Raw genomic sequence first — 25,689 nt, forward strand, 5'->3', positions numbered from 1 at the left:
GTCGATGGGCTGAATAGCCTATTTCTTCTCCCATGTCTTATGATCTTATTCCAGAGCTTCACACGAGAATAGGATTAGGTCCCTTGGACCGTAAACCCTGACCAAAGGTGACCTGCCCCAGACCTCAACTCCTCTTCTGTGCCAGTTCCTCATTGCCCTCAGCTCCTAGCTCTTTCCAAAAGATGATATGATATAGGGTTAATGGGGGGTCCACGGTTAGCGTGGCAGTTAGCGCAACACTGCTACAGCACCACTGATCGAGATTGGGGTAGGTAGGAAAGGAGTAGATGGTTCGGGTGGTAATCTATGTGTGGAGCTATAGGAGAGGTTAGAACATAAAACCTAGCAGCACAGTACAGGCCCTTCAGGTGATGGACTGGGCGACTGGAAGATGGAAATAACGAGGGCAGCAGGCTGAAGCCAGGGAAGTGCAGGCTACTGGGAAAAATACTGGAAGGGATTTTGAGGGTCAAGATGTATCGGATTTTGAGGGTCAGGATGTATCAGATTTTAAGGGCAGGATAAAACATAGACCATAGATCATTACAGCACAGAACAGGCCGTTCGGCCCTCAATGTTGCGCTGACCCATATATTCCTTAAAAACATACTACACTCTCCCTACCCCATAACCCTCTATTTTTCTTCCATCCTTAAGAGTCTCTTAAATGCCCCTAATGTTCCAACCTCCACCACCATCCCTGGAAAGGCATTCCAGACACCCACAACTCTCTGTGTAAAAAAAAAAACATACCCCTGATGTCTCTCGTAAACTTACTTCTCTTCACTTTGTACATATGTTTTCTGGTGTTTGCTATTCCTGCCCAGGAAAAACCTTCGGCAACCTTCAGCTCCATCCATAACTCCTCCAACCTTTGTGTCATTCGCAAACTTACTGACCCATCCTTCCGCCTCTTCATCCAGGGCATTTATAAAAATCACAAAGAGCAAGGGTCCCAGAACAGATCTCTGCGACACTCCACTAGTCACCGTCCTTTAGGCGGAATACTTTCCTTCCACTACTACTCTCTGCTTTCTTCCTGCAAGCCAATTTTTTATCCACACGGCCAAGGTTCCATTAATCCAATGCCTCATAATTCTCTGGATGAGTCTCTCATGGGGAACCTTGTCAAATGCCTTGCTAAAATCCATGTAGACCACATTTCCCCCCCCCCGCCCCCCCACCACACTCTCATCAATTTATTTTTGTTACCTCCTCAAAAAAACATAATTAGGCTTAAAAGGCAAGACCTTCCCTTCACAAAGCTATGATGACTATCCTTGAGTAGGACTGGACTTCTCCAAATGCTCCTTTAACAACCCTTTCTAATAGTTTGCATATGACAGATGTTAGACTCATTGGTCTATATTACCTTTTTTAAACAAGGAGACTAGATTTGCCATTCTTAATCCTCTGCTCTACCCCAGCTATCTCGTCTCTCACTTCCCACAGCAACCTGGTGTATATCACCTCCGTCCCGAAGAATGATCAATCTTGGTGTTTTTAAGAAAATCCAACACTTCTTCCTTAATCTCCACATTGTCCAGCACACAGGCCTGTTCTATTCCAACCTCACCCTGATCAAGGTCCTTTTCTTTTGTAAATACTGCAGCAAAGTATTCCTTTAGGACTCCCCAACCTCCTCCACCTCCAGCTACACGTTCCCCCCTTTATCCCTTAGCGGCCCCACCCTCATTCTCATCATCCTTCCGTTCTTCACATATGCGTAGGACACCTTAAGCCTTCTCATGCCCCTTTCGAATTCTCCTGTCTTTTCTTAAGCTCCATATACTTCTTATGAGCTCTTACTATTTCCTGCTTCCTATCTAACATAAGCTTCCTTCTTTCTCTTGACTTGTTGCCTCACCTGTATTGTCAGCCACAGTTCCCTTTTCCTTGTCCCGGTGAGATAAACCTATCCTGAACCCTACACAAGTGGTCCCAAAACTTCCTCCACATTACTTCCATGTTTTCATCCTTGAACATCTGTTTCCAATTTACTCTCGTTCGTTCCTACCTCATTCCCTCGTAATTAGACCTTCCCCAGTTACGCACTTTCCCATTTTGTCTGTTTTTATCCTTTTCCATAGCTACATTGAAGCTAAGGGAGATATGGTCACTCTCACCAAAATGCTCCCCCACTGAGAGGTCACCACCTGACCAGGTTCATGACCCACAACCAGATCTAGTATGGGTTCTCCTCTCATACTGTGTCAGGAATCCTTCTTGAACACATCTGACAAATTCTGCCCCATTTATCCCTCTTGCAGTCAGTAGGTGCCAGTCAACATTTGGGAAATTGAAATCACCCATAACTACAACCCTATATTTCCTGCACCATTCCAAGATCTGACTGCTTATCTGCTCCTTGATGCTATTTGGGGGCCTATAGACAACTCCCAGCACAGTGATAGCTTCCTTCCTGTTTCTGACTCCCACCCACACTGACTCAGTGGACACTCCCTCTTCAGCATCCTCCCTTTCTATAGTTGTGATACTATCCCTGACCAGTACAGCTACCACCCCCTTTTCTACCTCCCATCCTATTCCTTTTAAAATGCCTAAACCTTAGTACCTGCTTCCTCCAGCCAAGTTTCTGTAATGGCCATATTGTAGTTCCACATACTGATCCATGATCTAAGTACATCCTCTTAATTCCTGATACTCCTAACATTGAAATAGACACATTTCAACCCCTCTAACTGGCTCCCTTTCTGTTTTGTCCCTGGCCTGTCTTTCCTCACCAACTTAAAGTACATAGCATCAAGCTTTTGTCCTTCTAACCTAATCTCTGCCCTCACATTCTCATTTCCACCCCTCTGCCAAAGTAGTTTAAACCCTCCCTAACAGCTCTAGCAAACCTGCCCACCAGGATATTGGTCCCTCCAGTTTAGGTGCAGCCCTTCCTTTATGTACAGGTCAGACCATCCCCAGAGGAGATCCTAATGATCCACAAATCTGAACCCCTGCTCCCAGCACCAACTCTTCAGCCACGCATTCATCAGCCACAACTTCCTATTCCTATCCTCACTAGTGTGTGGCACAGGCATCAATCCTGACATTACCATCCTTGAGTTCCTACTTTTTATCTTCCTTCCTAACTCCCTATATTCCCTCTTATTCTATGTCATCACTCCCCACGTGGACCACAACATCAAGCTGCTCCCCCTCCCCCTCCAGAATGCTATGAACTCAATGAGAGTCATCCCTGACCCTGGCACCTGGGAGGCTACATACCATCCAGGAGTCTCAATCTCGCCCACCAGACCTCCTCCCCGTTCTCCTAACCAATGAGTCCCCAATTACCATAGCTCTCCTCTTCTCCCCCCGTCCCCTCCTAAGCCTATGAGCCATCTCCTGCGCCAGAGACGTGACCACCATGACTGATCCCTCGTAGATCATCCCCCCAACAGTATATAAAACAGAATGGCTACAGGGGTGCTCTGCACCATAGAACGCTAAAGAACAGAAAACAAACCATTTGACCCTTCTAGTCTGTGCTGACCACAATTTCATTAGTTCCACTGACCTGCTCCCACACCATAATCCTCCAGACATTTCCCGTACATCCCATCCAATCTATTTTTAAAACTCAAGATCGATCCTGCATTCACTGCATCAGATGGCAGCTCGTTCCACACTCCCACCACTCTCTGAATGAAGAACTTCCCCCTAATGTTCCCCCGAAACATTTCAGCCTAAAACTATGTCCTCTCACATTTATCTCCCCCAATCCAAGTGGAAAAAGCTACTCACATCTTTTCTGTCTATACCTCTCATAATCTTGTACACCTCTATCAAGTTTCCCCTCATTCTTCTTATCTCCAAGGAATAAAGTCCTAACCTGTAACTCAACTCCTGAATACCTAGCCACCTCCTAGTAAATCTTCTCTGTACTCCCTCAATCTTATTGATATCCTTCCTGTCGTTTGGCGACCAAAATTGCACACAATATTCCAAATTTAACCTCACCAATCTCATAAACAACTTCAACATAACATCCCAACTCCTGTACTTTGATTTATAAAGGTTAAGATGCCCAAAACTTTCTTTACAACCCTGTTTATTTGTGATACCACCTTCATGGAACAATGTATCTGTATTCCCAGATCTCTTTGCTCCTCCGCACTCCTCAGTGCCCTATCTGCCCTCTTCCCCTTCCCTCTCCTAACAGTCACCCATTTATCTGTCTCCTGACTGTTAGGGGCCACACTCTCCCTGAAGGTCCTCTCTATCACTGCCTTGGCCTCCTGAATAATCCTGAGTTCATCCAACTCCAGTTCCAGTTTCCTAACACGGTCTCCCAGGAGCTACAGCTGGATGCACCTCTTACAGGTGAAGTCATCAGGGGCACTCGTGCTGTCCCAGATTTCCCACATCCTGCAATCGGGGCGCTCGACTACCCTAACTGCTGAAACAATTCTTTTTTTTGAAAATTTTATTTTTAATTTTCAAAGACTCGTAAGTTCAACAAACAATCAAATTCTTTTCCCATGCAATATGATTTACAGAGTCCATTCTCCCCACCTTCCTCCAGCCCTTAAATTATACAAATACGAAAACCACATAAATACTGGTGAAATCAACAATCTCCCTCACGCTAGAAAACCCCGGATGTTAAATAAAAATGGGTGGAGGCTACAAAAAGACACCTCATCTGCGCCACATCCTCCAATTCACACTCTTAGTTGTTTACCTGCTGGGATGGATTGTTTCTTTTCTTTTACTCGGGCTGGGGGGAGAGGAGTCTAAATTATATCTAATTAATTCCTCACAATTTAAATTCAAAGATCTCACCTCTCTCTCTCTCTCTCTCTGCCCTAATATGCTGGCAATGTGGCTCCCGAGGCTCATCTAGGTGGAATTTTAAAGGACAGGGTTTATCGAATTTTGAGGGACAGGGTTTATTTGCATTTGGAACAGGAATTGATTTGGGATAGGACACGGCTCAGTGCATGGGGAAGGATGTCTCATGAATGTAAGAAACTGCAAGAAAAATAGAGGGTTATGGGTGTAAGGGAGAGAAGAATTTGATTATTGTGGAGTAGGCCATGGATCGGCACAACATCATGGGCTGAAGGGCCTGTACTGTCCTGGAATGTTGTACGTTCAATGTTCGATTAATTTAATTGTTTTTTTTTGAGGAGGTGACCTTGATGGATGCGGGACGGTAGATGTTTTCTACACGGACAAGGTTCCATATGGTAGGCTGGTGCGGAAGGTTGAATTGCATGGAGGCCACGGTGAGCGGGGCAATTAAAAACAAACATGGCTTGGAGGAAGGAGCCAGAGGGTGGTGGCAGAGGGTTGTTATTCAGATAGGGAGCTTGTGACCAGTGGTGTACCACAAGGATCAGTGCTGGGGTCTTTTGCTGCTTACATTAATAATTTGGATGCAAATGTCAGTAACTTTGCAAATGACACTGGAAATGATGGCACATCAGACTGACTGGGGCAAAGTAGTTCAACAATGAGGAGAGACTATAGAGGCTGGGTCTGTTCTCCTTGGCATGGAGGAGGTTAAGTGAGCCCTCATATGAATTTTGATATAAATTTAGACCTTAGGAAGAGATTTAGAGGAGATCTGAGGGGAACTTGTTCACCTAAAGCAGTGATTTTCAAACCATTTTTTTCTACTCACATCCCACCTTAAGTAATCCCTTTGCCATCAGTCTCTATGATTAGTAAGGGATTACTTAAGGTGGGATGTGAGTGAAAGAAAAGTTTGAAAATCACTGTTTTAATTGTACCTAATTGACTCGTTATGTGCACGGTTTCATAACTCCAAAGGAAATGGGCCAATAACAATTTTTATGTCGCAAAAATATTTCAGTAACAATTGGGTGTAGAGCAGTAATTCTCAACTTTTTTTCCAGAGCAGCGGGAATAGAGATGCTGACAGTGTACAGTTGTTTAGATCAGCCATTCTCAACAGGGTCCACACCACCTTTAAGTCAACACTTTGTTTTCTTTTCACCTCACGTAACAAATATTTTTAATGTAGTTGGTTGGAGAGAGGTACGAAAGAAACCAAAAACTTGATTGCTTCTCAGGGAAGGGGGCCATGAACATTGAGCAGAGTCCTTGGGCGGCGAGGGGGGGCTTGCTAAAAGAAGTGGCTGGTCGAGATGAGTACTAGAATTACCCAGCTCAGAGAGCCATCGACTAAGTATTGGGTGATGGGTGGTACCCATCCATGGACAAGCTGGGCCAAAAGGCCTGTTTCCTCGATGTACATTGACTTGAAATGTTAACTCTCCACGAGCCTATTGACTGAGTGCTTTCAACAGTTTCTATTCATATGTCAGGTTTCCAGCATCTGCAGTATTTTTCTCTCTGATTTTTAATATCAGGCACTTGCACATATCCACAAACACACACCCACACACAGGGATTACACATACACCTCGAACACACCCTTTCACATAAACACACGCACACACACACATGCATGGATAAAGACAGATGTATACACACAAATTAAGTACACACCTGTGCATGCATAGATGCACGGACAGATGTGCCTGTACACACACCCTCACACAGACTTACCAGCAGAAAGCTGACTGATGTCCCTTGAAGGTGGAGTTCCACATTAGAGGACGAATCAAACACTGCAATACCATTCTGATGGTCAATGGCCACAGCCCGACAAAGGAAGCTGCAGTGAGGACACAGACACAATGATGCCTGGCATGAATACCACATATCCGGCACCACTGACAACCGGAGACAGATTTCCTCGAAAGAGGCGACAAGGTGATAGAGACTAATGCAAGGGAAGAACTGAAAGAAATCAGTATCTCTAAGGACATGGTCTTGGGGAAATTGATGGGATTGAAGGCCGATAAATCCCAAGGGCCTGATAATCTACATCCTAGGATACTCAAGGAAGTGGCCATTCAGATAGCAGATGCTTTAAGAATTATTTTCCAGAACTCGATAGACTCAGGATCAGTACCCATGGATTGGAGGATAGCTAATGTTACCCCACTATTTAAAAAGGGGGGTAGAGAAAAAGCGGGGAATTATAGGCTGGTGAGCCTTACATCAGTAGTGGGCAAAATGATGGAATCCATTATTAAGGATGTAATAGCAGAGCATATGACTAGCAGAGAAGGGATCGGACGGAGTCAACGTGGAATTTTAAATCGTTCTTGACAAATCTATTGGAATTCTTTGTAACAAAGGAAAGACATCAATAAGATACAAAGAGGAGGGGAGTCACGTGATGGAGTAGTGGCCGGTCGGTGAACTCCAGCCCTCTCCAGAAAAGTTGGAAAAAACAAAGGAAAATACAAAGGCACAAAAATAAAAATTAAAGAAAAGTGAGTATAAAGGTGGAAAGAAGATGGCGACGAAAAAAGAAAAATCGAAACCAACGGTAAGAAGAGAGGAAAAGAAGACAACGGAAGAAGAAGGAGAAGGCCTTACCTGTTCGAAGAGGCCCGCGGTGGAGAGAGAAACCCGCTCCCTCAGGTCGGTAGAAAGTGGACTACAAAAATGGCTCGCTGAGCTGAGTAAAAGTGCGCAACCGTGCATGCGCATGCAAAAAAACACACCGACGGGAGGGGGGACCAGCTGGGAAGTCGATCTCCACAGCCGGCAATGACAGCTGCAGAACACCTGCAGCAAGAGGAGAACATAGAAGACAACGAAAACAAGAAAGAAGAGAAGAAAAGGGCAACAAAGAAAGAACAGATGGCCAACCCAGAGGAAGAAGAAGAGGAAGAGGAAGAGTACAGTGAAATAGAAGAAGAAGGGAAAGGCAAGATAAAGGATATACTTTCTCTTATTAAAGAATACATGGAGTCATTTAAAGAATGGCAAGCGCAAGAATTTAATGATTTAAGAAGAAGAATAAACAATACAGAAGAGAAAATGAATAAAATAGATATGACCTTAACAGAAATGGGAAAGAAAATGGACAAGATGGAAGAGCGGGAAGCAGCAGTAGAAATGGAGGTAGAGGACTTAAAAAAGAAATTAGAGGAATCTAATAAAAAAGTTATAGAGACACAAGAACTGTTAACTCAGAAAATAGATATAATGGAAAATTATAACAGAAGAAATAACATAAAGATAGTGGGCCTTAAGGAAGATGAAGAAGGCAAGAATATGAGAGAGTTTATAAAAGAGTGGATCCCTAAGACCCTAGGATGTCCAGAACTACAGCAAGAAATGGAAATAGAAAGGGCACATAGAGCATTGGCCTTTAAACCACAACCACAACAAAGGCCAAGATCTATTTTAGTAAAATTCCTAAGATATACTACAAGAGAAAAGGTACTGGAGAAGACAATGGAAAAAGTAAGAGAGGGCAACAAGCCACTGGAGTATAAAGGGCAAAAAATCTTCATTTATCCAGATATAAGTTTTGAACTCCTGAAGAAGAGAAAGGAGTTCAATACAGCAAAGGCGATCTTATGGAAGAAAGGGTATAAATTTATACTAAAGCCTCCAGCGGTATTGAAAATATTTATTCCAGGACAACAAAACAGACTATTCTCGGATCCAGAAGAAGCACAAAAATTTGCAGAACAATTACAAAAATAGACTGAGGGATGAAGACGTGTAACGAGAGTACAAAAGACTGCGAACTAAAAAGACACATAAGTTTTGAACTCCTGAAGAAGAGAAAGGAGTTCAATACATCGAAAACGATCTTATGGGAAAAAAAAACTATTCTCGGATCCAGAGGAAGCAAGGAAATTTGCAGAACAACCACAAAACAACCAGAGAGATGAAGATATGTAATAAGAGTAAAAATGACCACGATTTATATGTATGTGGGTAAAGAGGTATATGTGTGTATATGTATAAGGTGCATACATGAATGTATCCGTATTTGGAGGAAAATATAGAGAGTATAGACAAGAATTAATAAGGGAAGGAAATGGAATAGAGGGAATAAAGAGGGAACTAAAAGAGTGACCTTTGTTACATATGAAAAGTGAAATCTTTTCTGGGGGGGCTGGGTGGGGGGAAATAGCGGTCACTGCAAAATCAGTTGACGCTTGCGAGTGAATTCGCAAATCCAAATGGAGAGGGGAGATGTGGTTGTCCGACAAGGGATAAAGGACAACTCAGGAGGGGAAGGGGAGATTGGGGATAAAGAAGATAGAAATAGGAGAATAAGGAAAATGTTGGATGTTATAGGAATGTTGAGTTATAAAGAGTTGAAAGTAAGAAAACAGAAATGGAAAAGGAGGAAAGGTAATGATGGAGAAACGGAAAGGGAAGATAAACAAAGTATAAAATGGCTACGTTGAACTATATGACTTTAAATATTAATGGGATACATAACCAAATTAAAAGGAAGAAACTGCTAAATTTACTGAAAAAAGAAAAAATTGATATAGCATTTGTGCAAGAAACACATTTAACTGAATTAGAGCACAAGAAATTAAAGAGAGATTGGGTAGGACACGTAACAGCAGCATCGTATAATTCAAAAGCAAGAGGAGTAGCTATATTAATTAGTAAAAATGTGCCATTTAAAATAGAAGAGGAAATAATAGATCCAGCAGGGAGATCTGTAATGATAAAATGTCAGATATATTTGGAGTTTTGGAATCTACTCAATGTATATTCACCTAACGAAGAAGATCAAAAGTTTATGCAAGATATCTTTTTGAAAGTAGCAGATACGCAAGGGAACATATTAATAGGAGGTGATTTCAACCTGAATTTGGATTCAAATATGGACAAAACTGGGAAAAAATTTAACAGAAAGAACAAAGTAACCAAATTTATAATTAAATCGATGGAAGAAATGCAACTTTTGGATATATGGAGGAAACAACACCCAAAGGAAAAGGAATATTCATATTACTCGGCTAGACATAAAACATACTCAAGAATAGACCTATTTTTGTTATCAGCTCGTATGCAAGATAGAGTAAGAAAAACAGAATATAAAGCTAGAATATTATTGGACCATTCACCCTTAATATTGACAATAGAGTTAGAGGACATCCCTCCAAGAATGTATAGATGGAGATTAAACCCCATGTTACTTAAAAGGCAGGATTTTAGAGAATTTATTGAAAAACAAATAAAAATGTATTTGGAAATAAATACGGAATCAGTGGAAGATAAGTTTATACTATGGGATGCAATGAAAGCATTCATTAGAGGACAAATAATAAGTTATGTAACCAAGATGAAGAAGGACTATAATCAGGAAACAGAGCAGTTGGAAAGGGAAATAGTAAATATAGAAAAAGAATTAGAAATAAAGGAAGATACAACTAAAAGAAGAGAATTGGCAGATAAAATAATAAAATATGAAACACTACAAACATATAAGGTGGAGAAGAACATAATGAAGACAAAACAGAAATATTATGAACTAGGTGAAAAAACACACAAAATTCTAGCATGGCAGCTTAAGACAGAACAAGCTAAGAAAATGGTATTGGCATCAAGGAAAAAAGACAAACAAATTACATATAATCCAAAAGAAATTAAGGAAAAGTTTAGAGAATTCTATGAACAATTATACCGAACTGAAAATGAAGGGAAAGAAGGGAAAATAGATGAATTTCTGACTAAAATTGAACTACCAAAACTACAAATAGAGGAACAAAATAAATTAACAGAACCATTTGGAATAGTAGAAATACAAGAGATAATAAAAAAATTACCAAATAATAAGACACCAGGAGAGGATGGATTCCCAATAGAATTCTACAAAACATTTAAAGACTTATTAATTCCGCCCCTCCTGGAAGTAATCAACCAGATTGATAAAACACAAAGCTTACCAGATTCATGTAAAACAGCAATAATTACAGTAATACTAAAGCAAGGGAAAGATCCACTCTCACCAGCGTCATATAGACCAATATCTTTACTTAACATAGATTATAAGATAATAGCTAAACTATTAGCAAACAGATTAGCAGAGTATGTACCGAAAATGGTAAATTTAGACCAAACTGGATTTATCAAAAAAAGACGCACAACAGACAATATTTGTAAATTTATTAACTTAATTCATGCAGTAGAAGGGAATAAAGCACCTACAGTAGCAGTTGCTTTAGACGCAGAGAAGGCCTTTGACAGAGTAGAATGGAATTATTTGTTCAAAGTATTGCAAAAATTCAGTTTACCGGTGAAGTATATTAATTGAATTAAAGCATTATATAAGGGACCGTTAGCGAAAGTGACAGTAAATGGACATGTATCAAAGCAATTTAACTTAAGCAGGTCAACACGGCAGGGATGCCCACTATCACCTTTATTGTTTGCGTCAGCTATAGAACCACTAGCAGAATTGATAACATAACATAACAGCACAGAAACAGGCCATTAGGCCCTTCTAGTCCGCACCGAACCAAACACTCCTTTCTAGTCCCACCTCCCTGCACAATGCCCATAACCCTCCATCTTCTTCTCATCCATATACCCGTCCAACCTTTTCTTAAATAATACGATTGACTCCGCCACCACTATTTCTCCCGGAAGATCATTCCACACGGCTACCACTCTCTGAGTAAAGAAGTTCCCCCTCATGTTACCCCTAAACCTCTGCCCCTTAATTCTTAACTCATGTCCTCTTGTTTTAATCTTTCCTCCTCTTAACGGAAATAGTCTATCCACATCCATTCTGTCTATCCCTTTCATAATCTTAAATACTTCTATCAAATCCCCTCTCAACCTTCTACGCTCCAAAGAATAAAGACCCAATCTATCCAATCTCTCCCCATACTCCAGATGCTTAAACCCAGGCAACATTCTGGTAAACCTTCTCTGCACTCTCTCCACTCTGTTTATATCCTTCCTATAATTAGGCGACCAGAACTGCACACAGAACTCCAAATTAGGCCGCACCAACGTCTTATACAATCTCAACATCACCTCCCAACTCCTATATTCCATGCAATGATTGATAAAGGCCAGCATACTAAAAGCCTTCGTCACCACCCTATTCACGTGAGTTTCTACCTTCAAATATTTACTCCTAAATCTTTCTGCTCTTCTGTATTCCTCAATGCTCTCCCATTTACCACGTATGTCCTATTCTGATTCTTCTTACCAAAATGAAGCACCTCACACTTATCAGCATTAAATTCCATCTGCCATTTTTCAGCCCACTTTTCTAAGCAGCCCAAATCCCTCTGCAATTCTTGAAAACCTTCTTCATTATCCACTATTCCACTTATCTTAGTATCGTCTGCATATTTACTAATCCAATTCACCACCCCATCATCTAGATCATTAATGTATATAACGAACAACAATGGGCCCAATACAGATCCTTGAGGCACACCACTGGTCACCGGCCTCCAACCTGACAGACAATTATCCACTACCACTCTCTGGCCTCTCCCTTTCAACCAATGTTCAATCCATTTGACTATCTTAAAATTTATACCTAAAGACTGCACCTTCCTAACTAACCTTCCATGTGGTACCTTATCGAAGGCCTTACTGAAGTCCATATAGACAACATCCACTGCGCTACCCTCATCCACATTCCTAGTCACCTCTTCAAAAAATTCAATCAGATTGGTCAAACATGACCTTCCTCCCACAAATCCATGTTGAGTGCTCCTGATCAGACCCTGTCTATCCAGATGTTTATAAGTACTATCTCTAAGAATTTTCTCCATTAATTTACCTACCACAGACGTCAAACTTACAGGCCGATAGTTGCCAGGCTTCCTCCTTGAACCCTTTTTAAATAACGGAACCACATTCGCAATGCGCCAATCCCTCCGGCACTATCCCCATATCTAATGACATTTGGAAAATTACCACCAGAGCCTCTGCTATTTCCTCCTTCACTTCTCTCAATGTCCTGGGGAAGATCCCGTCTGGTCCCGGAGACTTATCCACCTTTATATTCTTCAAAAGCCTTAAAACTACACTTTTTGTAATCTCTATATTCCCCATATTTACCCAATTTGCTTTTTTTATCCCACATCTCCCAATATTCTTCTCCTTAGTGAATACCGAAGAAAAGAAACTGTTCAATATCTCCCCCATTTCTCTTGGCTCCACACACAGTTTTCCACTCTGATTTTCTTAGGGACCAATTTTGTCTCTAGCTTTCCTCTTACCATTAACATATTTGTAGAACTCTTTTGGATTAGTTTTCACCCTGCTTGCCATAGTTTTCTCGTACCTTCTTTTAGCTTTCCTAATTCCTCTCTTAAGATTCCTCTTACATTCAATGTATCTTTCAAACATCTCCTTAACTCCATGCTTCTTATATCTAATGTACGCCTCCCTTTTTCTTCGAACCAAGTTTCCAATATTCCTTGAAAACCACGGTTCTCTCAAACCTTTTGCCCCTCCTTTTAACCTAACAGGAACATAAAGCTTTTGCACTCTCAAAATCTGATCTTTAAAAGACTTCCATCTCTCTTCTACATCCTGCCCATAAAACAAATTGTCCCAATGCACACCCTGCAAGTCCTTTCGCATCTCCTCAAATCTAGCTTTTCCCCAATCAAAAACCTCAATCCTCCTTCCATAATGACATTGAAGCTGATGGCATTATGATCACTGGACCCGAAGTGCTCGCCAACACTAACCTCCGTCACTTGACCCATCCCATTTGCCAACAGTAGATCTAACACTGCTACACAGATTATAATATAAAAGGAATAAAAATAAAAGACAAGGAATATAAAATCAGTTTATTTGCGGATGATGTTATAGTGTACTTAACAGAACCAGAACTATCAATAAAAGAATTATATAAGAAATTGAAGGAATATGGAGAAGTGTCGGGTTACAAGATAAACGTTAATAAAAGTGAAGCAATGCCTATGAATAATGCGGATTTCTCAAAATTTAAGAAGGAATCACCATTTAGATGGCAAATGCAAGCAATAAGATACCTAGGTGTACAAATAAACAAAAATCTCGGCCAACTATATAAACTCAATTATTATCCACTAATGAAAAAATTACAGGACGATTTAGAGCATTGGAAAGATTTACCACTAACACTAATAGGAAGGATAAACTGTATTAAAATGAACATTTTTCCAAGGATATTATACTTATTTCAGGCATTGCCAATACAACTGACAGAGAAATTCTTCAAGGAGTTAAAGAAAATAATAAGGAAATTTTTATGGAGAGGAGGGAAACCGAGGATAGCACTAGATAAATTAACAGAATGGTATAAACAAGGAGGCTTACAACTGCCAAACTTTAAAAATTATTATAGAGCCGCACAATTAAGATACCTATCAGATTTTTATCAAACAAGGGAAAAGCCAGATTGGACGAGATTAGAATTAGATAAAATAGGGGAAAAGATACCTGAACACATATTATATAAATGGGATGAAAAATTGGTGCAACATAGTAGTTCTCCAGTATTACATCATCTCCTCAATATCTGGAAGAAGATTCATGTAGAAAGAAATAAAACAAATTATCGATTACCAAAACTAATATTGACGCAAAACAAGTTACTCCCTTTTATAATAGATAACCTTTCCTTTAGAGAATGGGAAAAAAAAGGGATTAAAAGAATAGAAAATTGTTTTTCAGGAAATAGATTCTTATCCTTTGAACAAATGAAAGATAAGTACAATATAACTCAAGATACAGCGCTGGCATATTACCAATTGAGATCCTATTTGAAGGATAAATTAGGAAGCAGCTTCAGTTTGCCAGAGGGAAGTAACCTTGAATATGTGATTACAGATACAATGATAATCAAAAGATTTATAACAAAGATGTATATTAAACTGCATTAAAGATAAAAAAGGAAAACATGGGAGAAGTTATGCTCCGGAACGATGAGAAATATAATAAATACGAGGTTATGTATGATACAATATAACTGGATACACAGGCTATACATTACACCTAAAAGTTAAATAAATGGGACCCAACAGTATCTGATAGATGTTTTCGATGTAAAAAAGAAATGGGAACAACAATTCATGCAATCTGGACATGTGAGAAAGTAAAAAAATTTTGGGAAGATCTAAATCAGATATTAAATAAAATAACAGAAAACAATATACCAAAGAATCCAGAGATCTTCCTCCTAAGTAACATAAAAAACAAAGAATTTGGAATTGATTTGGAGGATGCACAAAAAAGATTTGTTAAGATAGCTCTAGCAGTAGCAAAAAAATGTATTATGTCAACCTGGAAATTGGAAAATATTTTGAAAATACAACAATGGTATATAGAAATGAATAAATGTATTCCATTAGAAAAAATAACATATAGTTTAAGAAATAATATTGAAATATTCGAACAAATATGGGAGCCTTACATTAAATACAATAGCGAAAACCTACCGGGGACAATCATTACCTAAGTTAACGGAAGGAAAAGGAAATGAGAAGAATGGACTCAGTAGAATTTCTGGTGTATTTTTATTGAATGACAACATTGTCTGACTGGTTTAATGTATCCTAGATTGAATACCTTAAATGGATGGGAGGGGGGAGGTAGGGAGGGTGGGATGGGAGGAGGGAGGTGGGGGGGGGGAGAAAATGGCACTGTATATGTGTGAAAAGGAAAAAGTGTGTACCATGGTTAATGTGATTTATGGTGTGAAAAATAAAAAAAATTTAAAAAAAAATAAGATACAAAGAGTCCAGAGAAGATTTTCTAAGATGTTGGCCAGACTTCAGGAACTGGGTTATAGGGAAAGGTTAAACAGGTTAGGACTTTATTCCCTAGAATGTAGAAGAATGAGGTGAGATTTGGTAGAGGAAGATAGACAGAGTAAATGTAGGTCGGCTTTTTCTATTGAGGGTAGGTGAGATACAAACCAGAGGACATGGGTTAAGGGTGAAAGGGAAAAAGTGTAGGGAACTTTTTCATACAAAGAGTGGTGGGAGTGTGGAATGAGCTGCCAGCTGAGGTGGTGAATGCGGGCTCAATTTTAACATTTAAGAAGAATTTGAACTCATGCATGGATGGGAGGAGTATGGAGGGCTATGGACTGAGTGTAGGTCAGTTGGACTAGGCAAAATAAATGGTTCAGCACAGACTAGAAGGGGTGAAGAAGCCTGATTCTGTGCTGTAGTGTCCTATGGTTCTACAGTTCTATGGTTCTTATTTACCCACTTCTGATGCCAGGCTCACCTTTCTATAATTCCCTACAATATTCTTTGAACCTTTCTTAAACAACATTCCCTCCAGCATCTTACCTGTTGGCTAAGGATGTTTTAAATGCCTCTGCTTGAGGCCCTGCAATATCTGCACTAGCCTACCAAGGGTGGAACTTCTTCAGGCCACCTTTTTTGCCTCAAGATATCAAGCACCTCCTTCTATATAATCTGCCCTGAGTTCTATTCTCACCTGCCTGTGGAAACAACTTTCTTGCTTCCATCTTATTTTATAATCTCATCTTAAATTCTAATGAGTCGAGTCCCATAGTAGATTCATGTCTGGGCAGACTAAAGGAGAAATTCTCAGTAGTACATTTTAAATCTCACTACATGAGATATCCTGCGGGGTTTAGATCTAATGGGTGAATTGTCGGACTGATCCCAGCTATATCGTACCTGTATTTGCAGCTGTACAGATGAAACTTCCCACGAGTCACTGATCCCGTAGAACTGTGCAGAGCCACGTTGAGGTAGTGGAGTTCCTCACCCCTGCTGGCATACTCAAGGACCAGAACATATTTGCCTGGCTGTGGAAGCTGAACCACAAACCGCACCTGGACCTAGGCAGATATAAGATATGTGAAAACCAAAGCCTGCAGAGCCTGCGTTCTGACAAAGGAGCTGAAACATGAATCCTACTCTTCCCTCCACAGACGCTGGCCAATCTGTTGAGTGTTCCAGCACGCTCTGGTTCTCCCTCCACAGACACCGCCTGACCTGCTGAGTGTTTCAGTAACTCTCCGGAACTGCAGAGAGTAAAAGGTGTGTCACCAACAGCCAACTGAGCTGGGTGGTGCAGGATTTCCTCCCAACCACTGGTGTTCACATCACTACGCCAAACAGTTAAGCAATGATGTCCAGAGAAAGGGTCTCTATGTCCCTCAATGTGACACCCAGAAGAATGTCAATAATCTTGACTCCATTCAGCTGACTTGATGTATACACTATTTCACTATTTAAGTTTATTCAACTGACTGTGGGTTGAAGCACATCGAGGTACAGAACATAAACAAGTACTTTGGTGCATTGAATCAGAGCTGACCGACACCACAGGGGCAGGCCTTTCAGCCCACAACGATGGTGCTGAGCCTGATGTCAATTTAAACTGATTCCATCTGCCAGTACATGTTCTATCTCCCTCCATTCCTTCCTCCTCATGGGTCTGTCTTAATGCATTCTAAACATTGCTATCATTTCGCGTTCCAACACCTCCCTGGCAGTGTGTTTGAAGTACTCACCACTATCACACATCCCCCTTTCCTCCATCGACTCCATCACACTCACCCTCCATCATCTCCATCACATGCCCCCCATCAACTGCATATCACAACTCCCCTCCCTTCCATTGACTCCATCACACACTGTAGCATGAATAAAAGCTCTCACAACTGGAGGGAGAACAAACGCTTTTATTAGGTTATAACTATGGGTAGGGTCTCACAGTGGTCTTCAGAGGGTTCTGGGTTTAGGGGGAAACCAGGGTTATATGTGAGTAGATGGGGGAAGAGCTGGGAGGCGGGGCCAGCCATTAGCACCACACCTTACCAGTGAATCCCAGTCCACTGTATTCACCCCTTCCTGTAGAATTTAGGGTCTGTGAATAATTCAGAGAACATGGGTTCAGAAAAAAATGGTTGAAAAATGTACAGTTATTTAAAAATTTACAGATTTAAATGGGCCATGGGTCTGGAGATCCTGGTGGAGCACCTTCACATCGGGGAGGCCTTGGATTCCTTGGGTCTCCTGGTCCGCTTGTGAAGGGAGAGGTGGGCTGGGTCTCCGACTCACAGGTGGAGGGGGATGCACTTTCCTTCTGAACTATATCCCCCTAAGACCCTGACTGGGGGTGGCGAGAATGAGCTCCATGGTTCGCAAGGCACCTGAGGCAACAGACCCTCTATTCCGGTGGGTGCCAGGTCCCTGATGGAGACAGTGTCCTCCCTGCTATCTGGGTACTCCACATAGGCATACGTGGGATTGGCGTGGAGCAGTTTCACCCTTTCCACCAGGGGGTCGGTCTTGCTTCTCCTCACGTGATTCCTGAGAAGGACTGGACCAGGAGTGGTGAGCCGGGTTGGGAGTTCCCGATGCCGACCTTCTTTTGAAATTGGATAGGAGCTCGTGAGGAGTAGCATTGGTCATTGTACATAGTAGCAATCGGATGGAATGGAGTGCCATAGGGAGTCTGTGAGTCTGGAAGGCCTTTTGACTTCAGGGCCAGTTTGGCAGCCTTCCAGACTGTGGGGTTCTCCTTTTCAACCTGTCTGTTCCCACAGGAGTTGTAGCTAGTAGTCCTGCTGGATGCAATGTTCCTCACCAGCAGGTACTGACGCAGCTCGTCACTCATAAAGAATGATCCCCGGTTGCTATGAATATAGCTGAGATACCTGAACAGGGCGAAAATAGAATCTAGAGCCTTTATTACTGACAAAGCGAACGTGGAATTGCAAAAGGGTAGCGAGAGACCTCATCAGTGATAAAGAGGAAGTGTTCCTGTTCATGGAGGGGAGAGGTCACTTAAAATCGTCACTGAGCCATTCGAAGGACCTGGATAACTTGATCAGGTGTGTCTTTGTGGGGCAGAAGAGTGGCTTGCACTCCACGCAGACCTGGTCATTTCCCTGACATCTTCCATGGAGTAGGACTGATTGTGTGTCTTGACAAAATGAGCCATGCGGGTGACCCCTGGATGGCAGAGCTCATTATGCAGAGACTGCAGTTGGCCGGTGTGTGTCGAGGCACAGCTTCCTCTGGACAAGGCATCTGAAGGGTCATTAAGGGATCCAGGCTGATGGACAATGTCATAATTGTAGGTGGAAGCTCGATCCTCCACCCAGCAATTTTGTCATTTTTGATTTTGCTTCTCTTGACATTATTAAACGTGAATGTGACCGGGCGCTGGTCAGTGAGGAGCCTAAATTTCCTACCAGCCAGGTAGCATCTCCGGTGCCTTATGGCTTCTACAATGGCTTGAGCCTCCTTTACCACTGATGGGTTCTGGAGCTCGTGGCCTTGCAATGTCCAAAAAAATTGCAACATCCCCGATCTCCTTGTCCAGCAAAAGATTCAGTGTGTTCCAGCTGTGGCAAGAAAAAGCAATGGGCAACGGTTTATCAAGCGAGAGGAAGCCCAGGGAAGTCCACGGACAGCACCGCTCCTGGATCTGATTCCAGCCCTAAGCCGTCTTCCCCGAATTCACCCAAACCCACTTGCCCGCCTGGTTGAGAGTAGCAGTGAGGGCTATGTCCAAAGCATCATTTTCCACTTGGAAAGGTACATTCCCATTCACCGTGTGTATGACGGCTTTTATACTTGGCGGCTTTTGTAATGTGGTTCCGGAGGTAGTTAAAAGCTGCTTGGGGTTCAGCCGAGAGGGGGAAATTAGTGGCTTTTAAGAGAGGGTGAACCTTATCAGCGTTATTGAGGGATCCATTGGGCGTAATTTGAGAAAAACTCCAGGCATCTCCTCAAAGCCTTTGTGGTCCTGGGGATTGGGAGCTCTAACTGGGGGTGCATCCTATCAGGATCGGGGCCAATAATGCCATTCTCCACCACGTAGCCAAGGATAGCCAGACATTTAGTCCTGAATATGCAAGTTATAAGTGAGGTTCAGGGCTTTCGCTGTGTGGAGAAAACTCTGGAGGTTGGCGTCATGGTCTTCCAATGTGTGGCCACAGGTGGTGATATTATCGAGGTAGGGGAAGGCAACCTTCTACCCATACTCATCCACCATTCTGTCCATCTGCCTCTGGAAGATAGAAACCCTGTTAGTAATACTGAAAGGGACCCTCTGGAATTGATAGGGGTGACCGTTAGCCTCAAATGCCATATATGGACAGTTCTCGGAACAGATTGGCAGCTGGTGATAAGCAGCTTTCAGGTCAATGGTCAAATAGATCCGATATTGCGCAATGTCATTCACCATGTCCGAAATTCGAGAGAGGGGGTAAGCATCCAGTTAATAGTTTGGCTATAATCAATTACTAGCCTGGACTTGTTTTCCCCTTTTCACCACTACCATTTGCGCTCTCCATGGGCTGGTGCTAGGTTTAATGATACCTTCGTCATCAGACGCTGTGTCTCAGACTTTATGAATCTCAGTCTGCTGTGCTGTATCTCCTGCTCTTGGTAGCAATGTGTTTGCAGTCTGAGGACAGATTCGGGAAGAGAGGAGGGGAGGGTCATTATTCAGGGTGGAGAGGTTGCATGTAGGTTCTGATTTTAGGGGCCCTCCATTCTGAACCGTTACAGGGGGAGGGGACCAGAATATTCCAAGGTCATGCTTTTAAGGTGACACAGGAAATTCAGACCTAACAACAACAGAGCACATAATTCATCAAGTATATACAAGCAAAATTTACAGAAATCCCCCCTTCAAATGACAGATGTTGTTGAATATGCATAGAATGTGACTGACGCAAGAAATATGCAGTAATTAGAAGGATACATCTTCAGGTTGTATTTTTGCACAGTCCATGAGTCTATGAAGCTTCCAGAAGAGCCCGAGTCAATTAGGCATTTAGTGGAATGTCCGCTTACCTTCAGAGTCACTATGGAGTTGCTGAGCTGGTGAGGTCTGTCCTGTTCTAATATCATTGAGGCTAGGTCCCCGGAAACTCCATGCTTTTCAGTTGAGTGGCCCCCACCATCCTGGGTTGCCCTGCATAGGTAAGATGGCATCGACCTCATGGCGTGGCAAGATGGCCACCCTCCTTCTTCCTCCGACGATGATGGCACCAAGTTTGAATTTGGGTTGCGGCAAGATGGCCACTGAGCCTTTTTGCACTGTTTCCTCACTGCCACTCTGTCGACGTGTTGCGCAGCAAGTGGGTTCGAGTGAATTCGGGGAAGACGGCTTAGGGCTGGAATCAGATCCAGGAGCGGTGCTGTCCGCGGACTTCCCTGGGCTTCCTCTCACGTCATAAACCATTGCCCATTGCTTTTTCTTGCCACAGCTGGAACACTCTGATTCTTTTGCTGGACAAGGAGATCGGGGGTGCTAGCTCTTGCCACAGTAAAAGCACTCCCTAGCACAGGAGCATTCCCTAGCATGGAAAGCAGCAGCCATTAGGGCAGGGGTAGTGGGAGCAGCTGGTCCTTGGAAGGGCTCACCTGGCTGAGCGAGCCCGTTGGCTTCAAGGTCGTCGTTCTCAAGCTTGGCCTGTTGCAGCGATTTGGCCAGCTCGACGTGACTAGCCAGGTCCTTCTTTCCCAACTCAGGCAATCACTGCTTCATGTACCTCGAGTGGACCCCCACGACTAAAGTGTCAACAATCTGTACTTCCACACGAATTCGGCTCGTAGCTGCTTCGAACCTGCAGTGTCACAAATAGAGCAGTCCCTGATGACTGCATACCCTTTCATTCCTACCCTCGAAATGAGTGCGGACCTCCTGAGTTCGTCGGTGTGGAAGACGTCTCTGGTCGCGTTCAGGTAGACCTGGAAGCACTCTAACCAGTACGTGAACTCCTCAGCCATGTTGGGGGACAGAGGGTCTATCAGTAGCGTACCTGGCTTGAGTAGCGCTTCCATCGTCAGGGAATAAGCTAATAAAATTGTAGTGTGAACTGGAGGGAGAACAAATGTTTTCAATAGCTTATAACTAAAAGTAGGGTCTCACAGTCATCTTCAGAAGGGTTCGGTTTAGGTGGGAAACCAGGGTATATGTGAGCAGATGGGGGTGGACCTGGGAGGCGGGGGCAGCTATCAACACAACATCCTACCAGTGAATCCCAGTTCACTGCCCACTCACCCTCCCCTCCATCGACTCCATCACACAGACCACTCACTCTCCCCTCCTTTGACCATCACACACACCCTCTCATCTCCATTAACTCCATCAACACATCCCTTCCCCTCCATCACACACACCCCTCCCCTCCATGACTCTATCACACACACACTCCTCCCCCCTCCATTGGTTCCATCACACATCCCCCTTCCATCGACTCCATCACACACATCCCATCCCCACCATTGACTCCATCATACACTACCCCATCCCTTAATCGACTCCATCATATACTACCCCTTCCCTTAATCGACTCCATCACACACTACCCCTTCCCTTAATCGACTCCATCACACACTACCCCTTCCCTTAATCGACTCCATCACACACTACCCCTTCCCTTAATCGACTCCATCACACACTACCCCTTCCCTAATCGACTCCATCACACACTACCCCTTCCCTTAATCGACTCCATCACACACTACCCCTTCCCTTAATCGACTCCATCACACACTACCCCTTCCCTTAATCGACTCCATCACACACTACCCCTTCCCTTAATCGACTCCATCACACACTACCCCTTCCCTTTATCGACTCCATCACACACTACCCCTTCCCTTAATCGACTCCATCATACACTACCCCTTCCCTTAATCGACTCCATCATACACTACCCCTTCCCTTAATCGACTCCATCACACACTACCCCTTCCCTTAATCGACTCCATCACACACTACCCCTCCCCTTAATCGACTCCATCACACACTACCCCTCCCCTTAATCGACTCCATCACACACTACCCCTTCCCTTAATCGACTCCATCACACAGTACCCCTTCCCTTAATCGACTCCATCACACACTACCCCTTCCCTTAATCGACTCCATCACACACTACCCCTTCCCTTAATCGACTCCATCACACACTACCCCTTCCCTTAATCGACTCCATCACACACTACCCCTTCCCTTAATCGACTCCATCACACACTACCCCTTCCCTTAATCGACTCCATCACACACTACCCCTTCCCTTAATCGACTCCATCACACACTACCCCTTCCCTTAATCGACTCCATCACACACTACCCCTTCCCTTAATCGACTCCATCACACACTACCCCTTCCCTTAATCGACTCCATCACACACTACCCCTTCCCTTAATCGACTCCATCATACACTACCCCTTCCCTTAATCGACTCCATCATACAATACCCCTTCCCTTAATCGACTCCATCATACAATACCCCTTCCCTTAATCGACTCCATCACACACTACCCCTTTCCTTAATCGACTCCATCACACACTACCCCTCCCCTTAATCGACTCCATCACACACTACCCCTCCCCTTAATCGACTCCATCATACACTACCCCTCCCCTTAATTGACTCCATCACACACTACCCCTCCCCTTAATCGACTCCATCACACACTACCCCTCCCCTTAATCGACTCCATCACACACTACCCCTCCCCTTAATCGACTCCATCACACACTACCCCTTCCCTTAATCGACTCCATCATACACTACCCCTCCCCTTAATCGACTCCATCATACACTACCCCTTCCCTTAATCGACTCCATCACACACTACCCCTTCCCTTAATCGACTCCATCACACACTACCCCTTCCCTTAATCGACTCCATCACACACTACCCCTTCCCTTAATCGACTCCATCACACACTACCCCTTCCCTTAATCGACTCCATCATACACTACCCCTTCCCTTAATCGACTCCATCACACACTACCCCTCCCCTTAATCGACTCCATCACACACTACCCCTTCCCTTAATCGACTCCATCATACACTACCACTCCCCTTAATCGACTCCATCACACACTACCCCTTCCCTTAATCGACTCCATCATACACTACCCCTTCCCTTAATCGACTCCATCACACACTACCCCTTCCCTTAATCGACTCCATCACATACTACCCCTTCCCTTAATCGACTCCATCATACACTACCCTTCCCTTAATCGACTCCATCATACACTACCCCTCCCCTTAATCGACTCCATCATACACTACCCCTTCCCTTAATCGACTCCATCATACACTACCCCTCCCCTTAATCGACTCCATCATACACTACCCCTTCCCTTAATCGACTCCATCATACACTACCCCTCCCCTTAATCGACTCCATCATACACTACCCCTTCCCTTAATCGACTCCATCATACACTACCCATTCCCTTAATCGACTCCATCATACACTACCCCTCCCCTTAATCGACTCCATCACACACTACCCCTCCCCTTAATCGACTCCATCACACACTACCCCTTCCCTTAATCGACTCCATCATACACACAACCCCTCCTTTCCACTGACTCAATCTCACCGTCCCTCTTATTCTTTTATACTTTCTCATACCCTGGACAATTTGATTACAATTAAAACTCATTTATCTCTATAAATATTTGTTCATTTTGTTATTATACAGCCTACTTATTATACAGCATGTTAACTTCCCTGGGCAGTGTGAAAAACAAAGCTTCTCACTGCATTTGGGTACAGGTGAAATTCAACTTGAAGACATAACAGTTTCTGGTCTGGACTACAGGCTTTGGTCTCTCAGCCACACACCAGCCTATTTCCAGGTTCTATGTGCTCTTGGATTTAAAACCGCATCATGCCGTTCTAGCCCTTCATCAACAGGAGCTGAATTTGAGCCAGTTTTGATGTCTGATGTTTAACTGCACTCAGCCAAAGACTTTCCAAAAGTAATTACTTCCAGATAGCAAGGCAACAGCACATTAAATACAGAGATGGATTTTGGCCTTTATAGGTTTGGGGAGAAAGCAGGATCAGCCATGATGGAGTTGAATGGTGGTGTAGACTCGAAGGGCTGAATGGCATTCTCCCTCACTCACTATAATTCTATTATTTTATGAATGGCAACTAGGATAAATCAGTGGCATGGAAATTATTGGAGAAGGTTTTGGGGGATAGGATCCACACACATCAGGAGAAGCATTGGGGGTGTTAGGAACACTCAGCATGGCGATGAGTGGCTGAAGTCATGTCTTACTAACAATTGATTTTTGAGGAGGTGACGAAGAGGATTGATAAGGGCAGGGCACTGAATCTTGTCTACATGGACTTCTGTAAGGCATTTGACAAGGTACCATATAGTGGCTGATCCAGAGGATTAAAACACAGAGAGTTGGTAGATTTGGATTCAAAATTAACTTGGCCACAGAAGACTGTAAGACCAAGGATATAGGAGCAGAAGTAGACCATTTGGCCCATTGAATATTCTCCACCATTTTATCATGATCCATTCTCCCACAGCCCCACTCCCCTGCCTTTTCCCCATAATCTTTGATACCCTGACTATTCAGATACCTTTCAATCTCTGCCTTAAATACACCCAACGAGTTGGCCTCCACAGCTGCCCATGGTAGGAAATTCCAGATGTTCCTCCACATCTGAGCGGCATGAATTCGTGGGCCAAAGTGGCCTGTTACCGTGCCGTAGGTCTAAATTTAAATCTATATTTATATGGGTGCCTTTCAATCTTGGAGTTGTGCCCTCTTGTCCTAGACTCCTGTACCATGGGAAACAATTTTGCTACATCTACTCTGTTCAGGCCTTTCAACATTCCAAATATTTCCATGAGGTCCCCCCTCATTCTTCACTCCAAGGAATACAGTCCCAGAGCTGTTAAATGTTCCTCATTATGCTAATCCCTTTATTCCAGGAATCATTCTTGTGAATCTTCTCTCAATCTTCTCCAATGCCAGTACATCCTTTCTTATATGAAGAGCTCAAAACTGTACACCATACTCCAAGTGAGGCATCACCAGTGCCTTATAAAA

General features: G+C 43.1%; 1 protein-coding gene across 1 annotated transcript in view; it reads right to left on the bottom strand.

The window, feature by feature from the left end:
* Positions 1-25,689, bottom strand: part of LOC138753136 (laminin subunit alpha-3-like) — a 341,672-nt gene that overhangs the window by 196,419 nt on the left and 119,564 nt on the right. The window contains exons 24-25 of the mRNA XM_069915711.1: positions 16,503-16,666; positions 6,553-6,661 (exon numbers count right to left, since the gene is read on the bottom strand). Coding sequence (XP_069771812.1) covers positions 6,553-6,661; positions 16,503-16,666 — 273 coding nt within the window. The remainder of the gene's footprint in view (positions 1-6,552; positions 6,662-16,502; positions 16,667-25,689) is intronic.

The sequence above is a fragment of the Narcine bancroftii genome, chromosome 2, assembly GCF_036971445.1.
Source record: "Narcine bancroftii isolate sNarBan1 chromosome 2, sNarBan1.hap1, whole genome shotgun sequence".
NCBI classification, from domain to species: Eukaryota; Metazoa; Chordata; class Chondrichthyes; order Torpediniformes; family Narcinidae; genus Narcine; species Narcine bancroftii.